This window comes from Myotis lucifugus, unplaced genomic scaffold (assembly GCF_000147115.1).
Source record: "Myotis lucifugus unplaced genomic scaffold, Myoluc2.0 scaffold_1227, whole genome shotgun sequence".
NCBI lineage: Eukaryota > Metazoa > Chordata > Mammalia > Chiroptera > Vespertilionidae > Myotis > Myotis lucifugus.
The window spans coordinates 42,312-51,963 of NW_005872275.1; the positions used below are offsets into that span (position 1 = coordinate 42,312).

Consider the following 9,652-nt stretch of genomic DNA (forward strand, 5'->3'; position numbering starts at 1 on the left):
CATGGGTAGGGAAAGATCCATAGAGAGAGGGGCACAGAGGTCTCGCTTGGGGCAGGCAAGAAGAATGGGGTGTCCGGCCTCTCCTCCGGCTACTGCTGCCTCCCGCCTCCCTCCTCTCCCCTCCTGTCCTTCCTGTGCTCTTCCTGGCGCCCTCGTCGCCCTTCCCTCTTGTGCTGTGAAGGTCTCCTTCTGATCCATCTTCCCATTTCCGGTCCCTGTGTGGCCTGCCTGTTCTTCCTGTGCCCAGATATCGTCATGTCCTTCTGGAGCTTTTCACATCCCCTTTCTTTTCTCCATCCTCTGGATTTCCGGTTGGTTCCCTCTTGGCCACAGACCCTCATTTTCTACTCCTCCGAGTAGGGAGTCTTATCTGCCTCTTTCTTTGGATTTGGGGACCATCACTTCCTATTCCTTTTTAAAAAATATATATATTTTATTGATTTTTTACAGAGAGGAAGGAAGAGGGATAGAGAGTTAGAAACATCGATGAGAGAGAAGCATCGATCAGCTGCCTCCTACACAACCCCTACTGGGGATGTGCCTGCAACCAAGGTACATGCCCTTGACCGGAATCGAACCTGGGACCTTTCAGTCCGCAGGCCGACGCTCTATCCACTGAGCCAAACCAGCTAGGGCCCTATTCCTTTTTTTTTGTACCCAGAAGCCTCCCTTTCCTTTCTCTCTGGATCTAAACACCTTCCCTTCTGTCTTTTCTTTCTTTCTTTTTAAAAAAAAAATATTTTATTGATTTTTTTACAGAGAGGAAGGGAGAGAGGTAGAGAGTTAGAAACATCAATGAGAGAGAAACATTGATCAGCTGCCTCCCGCACCCCCATATTGGGGATGTGCCCGCAACCAAGGTACATGCCCTTGACCGGAATCGAACCTGGGACCCTTCAGTCTGCAGGCGGACACTCTATCCACTGAGCCAAACCAGCCAGAGCTTTTCTTTCTTTCTTAAACACTTTATTTTTTACTGATTTTTGAGAGAGAGAGAAACATCCATCAATAGCCTCCCAGGGTATGTGCCCTGACTGAGAATTGAACCGGCGACCTTCTGGTGCACGGGACGATACTCAACCAACTGAGCCACACTGGCCAGGGCTCTCTGGTCTTTTCTGGAGTTCACTGCTCCCCTCTGTCCTGTCTCAGCGAGGAAACGCTCACTGCCTATTCCCTCTGGGTTCAAAATTCTCATTTCCTGTTGCCTGTATATCCGGAAACCTTCACTTCCGGCGCTTTATTGACCTAGAAATCCTCATGACTGTCTTTTATTCTGGACATTGGGAACTTCTTTCCCCTTCCAGGCCTACCCCTCTCCCCCATTCTATAGTCACCCTTCATTTCGCTTTCCTCTCATTGCTTTGCTCAGGGTGGTGGGCTACAGGGGTTGTCAGGGAGGCAAGGTGGGGTGCCCAGGCCTCACTTCCTAAATCCTGTTTTCTTTCCTTCTTTGGCTCCCTCCCCCATGGGCAGGCCCTGAATGTGGTAAGTCCCTCTGCCCATCCTCCCACCCACTCCCTTACCCCAGACATTCTTGAGGGATAAGGGGCTGTAGTGAGAGGGATTTGGACCCTCCCCAGCCCATTACCATGACCTCCCATCTCTGAGCCTCCCGGTGCTTACCCTGCCCACCCTGTCACTGTCCCCGCCCTTGCTGTGTCCACTGGAAACCCCGTTAACATGGACCCTCAACGCTTCCTCCAGGACCAGGTTTCCAAGGATAAGGCTTTCCAGACAATGGCCACCATGTCCTCGGCCCAGCTCATCTCAGCACCTTCCCTGCAGGCCAAACTGGGTCCCGCTGGTCCTCAGGTGGCCTGGGTTGGGGACTGTGGGTGCAAGGCTGGAGGGTGGTGGGGGGGGAGGGTTGGTTTCAACCGGGGACTAACTGGCTGTCCCCCTTTGTCTCGTTTCCAGGCCTCTGAGCTTTTCCAGTTTTGGTCAGGGGGCTCTGGGACCGCCTGGAATGTTCCAGAGTGAGTACTTTCTGTCCTGCATCAGCACCTGTCCCCCTCCTCCACTCTCTCCTACAGGCCTTCCTCACCCCCCACCCGGCTCCCAGCTCCCTTGTGCACATCCATTCTGGAGCCGGGCTGTCTGGATTTGAGTCCCAGGCAGGAGGGGGGGGGGGTGATGGACTGAGAGGAAGACTAGGTCTGTGATGGGAGAGTGAGGAGGGGATGGGGCAGGAGAATCAGGAGGAGGGAGGAGGCAGGGACAGCGCCTGGGCTCTGGCTGGTGACTGGGGTTGGTGGGACTGTCCACAGATGTGCAACCTGTGGGAGGAATGGGTTTGGGAAAAAATGAGCTCAGCATGAGACTTGATGAGTGTGAAAGGCCTGGAAGATGTCCATGGGGCCCGGCCGGCGTGGCTCAGTGGTTGAGCATCAACCTATGAACCAGGAGGTCACGGTTCGATTACCGGTCAGGGCATATGCCAGCCTGTGCTGGATCCCCAGTGGGGGGCATGCAGGAGGCAGCCAATCATTGATTCTCTCTCATCATTGATGTTTCTGTCTCTTTCACTTCCTCTCTGAAATCAATAAAAGTTATTTTTAAAACAGTTTAAAAAATATTCGTGGGAATAATGGCCTTCTGGTCAGATTGGCTGGGCCCCAGAGGCTCATGGGAAAGGCAGTTGTAGGTCTAGAAACTCCAGGGAAGGTTGAGTGGAGCCCCAGAGGCTCATGGGAAGGCTGGTTCTCATCCCACAGAGGTAGTTCTTGGGCCCGAACGGGGGTCCATCTCAGAATCAGAAGGAAGAAAATGGCCTCAGAGGTAAATTGGAGTGTTCTTTTTAGCTATGAGAGAGCCACGAGGGTGACAGGATATGTTTCTAGCTAGCAAGACAGAAATGGGCCCAGAGGCTCATGGGAAGTGTAGTTTTCAGCCCAGAAAGGAGCCAATGGTTCTAGGCTGGGTGTTGGTCGGGCAATGTGGCCTCAGGACGGGGAGGCGGGAGTGTTGAGAGTGTTGCCAAAGAGAGTCAAGTGACAGGCTGTGGGATCCAGGCTGGGAGAGAGGAGTTCGCCAGGAGGTGCTGCTGGATGGGGACATAGGAAGGGTCAGAACCAGTCCCCAGAGCCGAAGGGGGAGGAGGCTGATGTGGAAAGGGGGTGTTCTGCACTGGTCGGGAGGGTTCCTCTTTTTATGGAGCTGATAGTCAACTTGAGGAGACGAATGTTAATTAAATCATGTGCATAAACACACAATGGAAGAGTATATGCGATGTGGTGTGAAGAACTGCAACAGGGCCCGGCCGGTGTGGCTCAGTGGTCGAGCGTGGATCTGTGAACCAAGAGGGTCACAGTTCGATTCCCTGGCAGGGCACATGCCTAGGTTGTAGGCTTAGTCCCCAGTAGGGGGCGTGCAAGAGGCAGCGATCAGTGATTCTCTCTCATCATTGATGTTTTTATCTCTCCCTCTCCCTTCCTCTCTGTAATCAATAAAAATATTAAGAAAAAATAGAACTGCAGCAGGCTCTGGGGTGAGGGAGAGAGTTCCAGGGAGTTTCTCTGAGGAGGTAATGTGGAAGGCTGAGAAGGACTTTGTCAGGTGAAGAATGAAGGTGGGAATATTTTAGGCAGAGAAAACAGTATGTGCCAAGGCCCTGTGTTAGGAAAGTGGTGAGTTTCAGGAACTGACAGAAGGCCACGGGCCAGTCAGTCAAATGTTTACTGAGCAGCTAGTAAGTGCCTGTTACTCTGCTTCAATTGGAGACACAGCATTGAATAAATTAGAGATAATTCCTGCCTTCATGGGGCTTATATACTTGGAGAGGGGAGGAGACAGACAATAAGCATATAAACAACTAAAGCATTAAAAGAAAAGAATAAATGTGGGTAATAAAGCAGGGTATCCGTGCTCTATTTATTTATTTTTAATTTTTTTGTATGTGCTCTATTTAGACAGAAGTCAGAAAGGCCTTGGAGGAGGTGATATTTGGGCAGTGGCCTAATGATGAGAAATTAAGTCGGTGGGTTGGGTACTGGAGTTTAGATTTCAGAATTGAGATGGCAAGTGAAGGCCGTAGGGAGCCAAAGTTGGAAAGTCCCTGGAGTTTGTGTCTTTCTGATTTTTTTGTTTTGTTGTTGTTTGTTAATCCTCACCCGAGGATATTTTTCCATTGATTTCTAGAAAGAGTGGAAGAGAGAGAAAGACGTGAGAGAAACACGTCGATGGGTTGCCTCCTGCACGAGCCCTGACCAGGTCCCGGGCCGGGGAGGAGCCTGTAACCAAGGTACTTACTTGCTCTTGACTGGAATCGAACCCGGGACCCTTTGGTTCACAGGCCGACGCTCTATCCACTGAGCCAAACCAGCTAGGGATTTTAAAAAATATATATTTTTATTGATTTCAGAGAGGAAGGAAGGAGAGAGAGATAGAAACATCAATGATGAGAGAGAATCATTGATGGGCTGCCTCCTGCAGGCCCCCTACTGGGGATTGAACCCACAACCTGGGCATGTGCCCTGACTGGGAATCAAACCACGACCTCCTACTTCATAGGTTGATGCTCAACCACTGAGCCACACCAGCCGGGCTGTGTCTTTCTGATCTTGATCTTTGGACTCTTGACCTCTTACTGACCTCTGACCTCATCATGTCTCCTTGACCTCTGACCTCTCAGTCTCACCACCATCTGGGATGCCCATATGTTATTGGTCTCTATGCTATCAGATAACTACCATCACTGGCCACGGGTGATTATTGAAATTGAAGTTAACGCAAATGCAATAAAATTAAACCTTCAATCGCTCAGACACCTGAGCCACATTCCTGCTCAGTAGTCACATGTCGCGTGTTCAGGAGCCACAGTGCTGGGCGGCGCAGATAGGGAACACTTTCTTTTTTTTTTTTAAATACATTTTATTGATTTTTTTACACAGAGGAAGGGAGAGAGATAGAGAGTTAGAAACATCGATGAGAGAGAAACATCGATCAGCTGCCTCCTGCACATCTCCTACTGTGGATGTGCCCACAACCAAGGTACATGCCCTTGACCGGAATCGAACCTGGGACCTTTCAGTCCGCAGGCCAACGCTCTATCCACTGAGCCAAACCGGTTTTGGCGGGAACACTTTCCTTATTGCAGAAAGTTCTGTTGGACGCACTGCTTTGGATTTTGTGCTGCCGCCTCACCCCAAAGTTTGGTCTGATTTCTGGGCTCACCAGTCCCATTTCTGGGCTGCCGGTCATTTCCTCCCCCCCTCCTGACCCTTTCCTCCTCTTTCTCCAGATTTCCTAGTCTCCTCACCCAAGAGACCCCATTTCTGTTCTCTTTCTGCCATTTTGTGAGAGGTACTAAACTATCACCAAGACCCCAGGCTCCATGGTTGGGACTGACCTGGTTTGAGCCCAGGCTCCACAGCTGTGTGACTGGGTGGGTCAGCTACCCCTGGGCAAATGAGAAGAGCAGTAATCACACCTACCCCATAGGCTGTGAGGCTTCTATTAAAATGTGCACATAGCCCGGCCGGTGTGGCTCAGTGGTTGAGCATGGACCTATGAACTGGAGGTCATGGTTCGGTTCCCGGTCCGGGCACATGCCTGGGTTGTGGGCTGTATCCCCATTGTGGGGCCTCCAGGAGGCAGCCGATGAATGATTCTCTCTCATCATTGATGTTTCTATCTCTCCCTTCCTCTCTGAAATCAATAAAAATACATTAAAAACATAAAATAAAATGTGCACATAATGTGCTGAGCTGGTGTGTGGGTCATTGGTTGAGTCACCGGTTTGATGCAGGCTTGATCCCCAATGGGGGGGGGTGTATAAGAGGCAGCCGATCTCTAACCCAAACCCTAACTTTTCTCCACTCTAAAAGGTAAAACATATTTTTTAAAAAGTGCACATCATGTGCTAGCACAGGGTCCAGCTTGTCCTGGTGCCTCAGTAAAGGTAGCTGGTACGATTAGAATCCTTCCACCTGCTCACCCTCAGCTTCCTTTCTCCCTCAGTGTGAAGCCATTCTCGCAGACACCGTTCTCCTTGTCACTGACTCCCCCATCTACTGACCTCCCAGGTAAGAGTCTGCTCTCCACCCTCCCTCCTCTCCCATCTCTCTTGTCAACCCTAACTGCCTTTCCTTCAACCTCCCATGAATCAGGGTCACATTCCTACTGAGGTCCAGCTCTGAGGCAGGGTGTGTGGAGGTATGGAAGGATGTGACAGAATTTGTCGTGGTTAAGATCATGGCCTCTGTAGCCACACACGCCGGGTTTGTGTTCTGCCACTTGCTAGCCTAAAGGACATAGGGAGATGTATTACTCAAGGTTGTTTCAGCTGCAAGTGACAGAAACCCAAGTGAAGCTAGATGACAAAAACAACAAAGAAAACAACAAAATGGAGTTTATTGGGTCAGGTAACTGATATTTCAGGGGTTATGGCTTCAGGTATGGCTGGATCTAGGGGCTCCAATGGTAGCATCAGGACTTGCTTGGTTCTGCCTTCCTCTGGTGGCTTCATTCCCAGGCAGGCTCTGTCCCATTCCTTTTGGCAGCAAAGATGGCTTCCAGAAGTCCATGCTGATGTGGTCCTCACACTGATGAAAAATTACACCTAGGTTCCACAGATTCATCAATTAGGAATGCTTTCGGCTGCAAGTAACAAGACCCAAATTAATAGTGCCAGAAATGAAAAGGCTTTAATCAGTGGTTCTCAACCTTCCTCATGCTGCGACCCTTTAATACAGTTCCTCATGTTGTAGTGACTCCCAATCATAAAATTATTTTCGTTGCTACTTCATAACTGTAATTTTGCTACTTTTATGAATCGTCATGTAAATATCTGATATGCAGGATGTCTTTTCATTGTGACAAATTGAACATAATTAAAGCATAGTGATTAATCACTAAAACAATATGTAATTATATATGTGTTTTCCGATGGTCTTAGGTGACCCCTGTGAAAGGGTCGTTCGACCCCCAAAGGGGTCGCGACCCACAGGCTGAGAACCGCTGGCTTTAATGATTCCACATAACAAAAAGTCTGAAGGTGGGCTGCCTATGTGCTGGCTCAGCACCTCAGCGATATCAGGACTAGCATCTCTCTAGGTCCCTTGGCCTCGATCTTCCTGTCCCAAGATGACTGTTGTGACTCCAGGCACCATGTCCCAAGCAGGACTTGACCAGAACCAAAAGCTTTCTCCTCCCAAAGTTCTGTCTTTTTCATTCAGGAAGAAACTCCTTCCCAGAAGCCCCCGAGCAGATTTCCCCTAACGTCTCATTGGCCAGGACTGTGTCACATGGCCACCTCTAGCTGCAAGGGAGGCTGGGAAAGTGAGTATTTAGCTTTTTCAGCTTCTAAGTGGAGGCAGGCAAGAGAGAACAGTGCTTGATATATTCCATAAATGTTAGCAATTTTTATTATTTGTTCTTCTCTCTCTAGGGTACGAGCCCCCCCAAGCCCTCTCACCCCCTGCCCTGCCCCCACCTGCCCCGTCACCCCCAGCCTGGCAGGCTCGGGCCCTGGGCACTGCCCGGTTACAGCTGGTGGAATTCTCGGCCTTTGTGGAACCCCCGGATGCAGTTGACTCTGTAAGTCCAATTTTGGGATAGTTGCTGTGGGTGTTTTGGAATGCAGAGGGTTATAGGAAGGGAAAGCATACAGTTGTGGTTCTCAAAATAGCATCTATCAGAATGACATGGAGGGCTTGTTAAAACACAGATTGCTGCCCTAGCCGGTTTGGCTCAGTGGATAGAGCGTTGGCCTGTAGACTGAAGGGTCCCTGGTTCGATTCTGGCCAAGGGCACATGCCTGGGTTGTGGGCTCGATCCCCAGTAGGAGGCGTACAGGAGGCAGCCAATCAATGATTCTCATCATTGATGTTTCTCTCTCTCCCTCTCCCTTCCTCTCTGAAATCAATAAAGAAATATTTAAATACATATTTAAAATAAGACAAAAAAACAACAACACACACACAGATTGCTGAGTGTCACCCTCAGAATATCTAATTCAGTAGGTTTGGTGTGGGGCCTGAGAATTTGAATTTAAAAAAAAATATTTATTTTTATTGATTTCAGAGAGGAAGTGGGAGGGAGAGAGAGGTAGAAACATCAATGATGAGAGAGAATCATTGACTGGCTGCCTCCTGCACACCCCATGCTGGGGATCCAGCCTGCAACCCGGGCATGTGCCCTGACCGGGAATCGAACTGTGATTTCCTGGTTCATAGGTCGACTCTCAACCACTGAGCCATGCCAGCTGGGTGAGAATTTGAGTTTAATAAGCTCCCAGGTGATGTTGATGCTGCTGGGACCACATTTTGACAACTCTTAGCATAAAGGAATAGGAAGGTCATGAGGTTGTGGGTTGGGAAGGTCAGAGAAACTCTAAGACATCATTTATTCATTCATCGAACGTTTCTGAGTGTCTAGTGTGCACCAGGCTTTGTGGTGGATACTGGGAACTTGGGGAAGCAGATCTTGTTTCTAGGCTTGAGCTTTTCCTGGGCTAGGAAGGAGACAGATGCCATATTAGCCTGGGTAACACCCAGAGACATCATAGAAGTTTCTCACTCATGTAACATTTCAGCGTGGGTGTTCAACAGCAGCCTTCCACCCAGTGATTTGGGGAATCCAGGCTTTTTCCATTTTGTGGCGCTGCCATTTTCTAGGGCTTCAGAATTTGCTGCTGGATTCTCTGCATCTGGCTGGCAGATGGTGGAAGGGAAAGAGTGAGGGGGCTGTATGTGTCTGGCTTGGAAGTGGCAACTAGCAGGTCTGCTCACATCCCATTGGCTGGAACTTAGTCATGTGATCACATGTAACTGCAGAGGAGTCTGGGAAATGTAGTTTAGCTGTGGGAAAAGGCACTAGTGTTTGTGAACCCATTGTCTCTGTCACAGCCACATAAACACCAATTACTGTATATAGTGGTTTTGCTAAAACCCAAGTCAAATTGGGTTAAAACCCTCCCATCTCACTTGGAGCAAAAGCTGAAGTCCTTTCAGTTGCCCACAAAGTTATGAATCATCTGACCCTCAGTCCTGCTCTGCCCTTACCTCCTGCACTCTCACCCTTGTTTGCTCAGCTCTGCCCACAATGGCCTCCATGCCCTTTCTCAAACACGCCAGCCCACTCCTGCTTCAGGGCCTTTGCATCTGCTGTTCCTGCTGCCTGGAATGTGCTTTCCCAGATATCCCCATTCCGTCCCTCCGTTCATTCAGGTTCTGGCTTGATTATCTTCTCAGGTTGGTTTTTCCAAACCACCCTATGGAATATACTAGCTGTCATCACTCGCCACTCCCTTACTATGCTTTATTAGGACTTTTCTCATAGTGTGCATGACTCTCCAAAATTTATATTATCCATAAGATGATTTAAAATTCTGTCTCTGCTAGGAGACTGTGAGGTCCATGAGGTCAGGGACTTTACCTGGTAGCCCTGGGACCCAGAGTAGTACCTCTACACAACAGATTCTCAATCGATGTCTGAGTATGTGCTGGGATGGGGGAAGCACAAGCTTTTGTGGGTGTACAGAGGAGTCATTCTGCCTGGAGAGTCAGTGAAGGCTTGCTTCCCTGAGATGACAACATGTTGAGTTGGGCTTTGAGGGTTATATAGGAGTTTGCCATGTGCAGAACTGGGTGCTTCAGGTACAGAGGTAGAGACAACATTGAGGCTTTCAGAGAAACAAAAGAATGAATAT

The 9,652-nt window shown here is 49.3% G+C and overlaps 1 protein-coding gene across 1 annotated transcript in view; it reads left to right on the plus strand.

Moving 5' to 3' along the window:
- Positions 1 to 1,446: 1,446 nt before the first annotated feature.
- Positions 1,447 to 9,652, plus strand: part of TEAD2 (TEA domain transcription factor 2) — a 12,929-nt gene continuing 4,723 nt past the window's right edge. Inside the window, exons 1-5 of the mRNA XM_023748250.1 lie at positions 1,447 to 1,488; positions 1,708 to 1,815; positions 1,921 to 1,979; positions 5,962 to 6,026; positions 7,391 to 7,539. Of these exons, the coding sequence (XP_023604018.1) occupies positions 1,741 to 1,815; positions 1,921 to 1,979; positions 5,962 to 6,026; positions 7,391 to 7,539 (348 nt within the window). The 5' untranslated portion in view covers positions 1,447 to 1,488; positions 1,708 to 1,740. The remainder of the gene's footprint in view (positions 1,489 to 1,707; positions 1,816 to 1,920; positions 1,980 to 5,961; positions 6,027 to 7,390; positions 7,540 to 9,652) is intronic.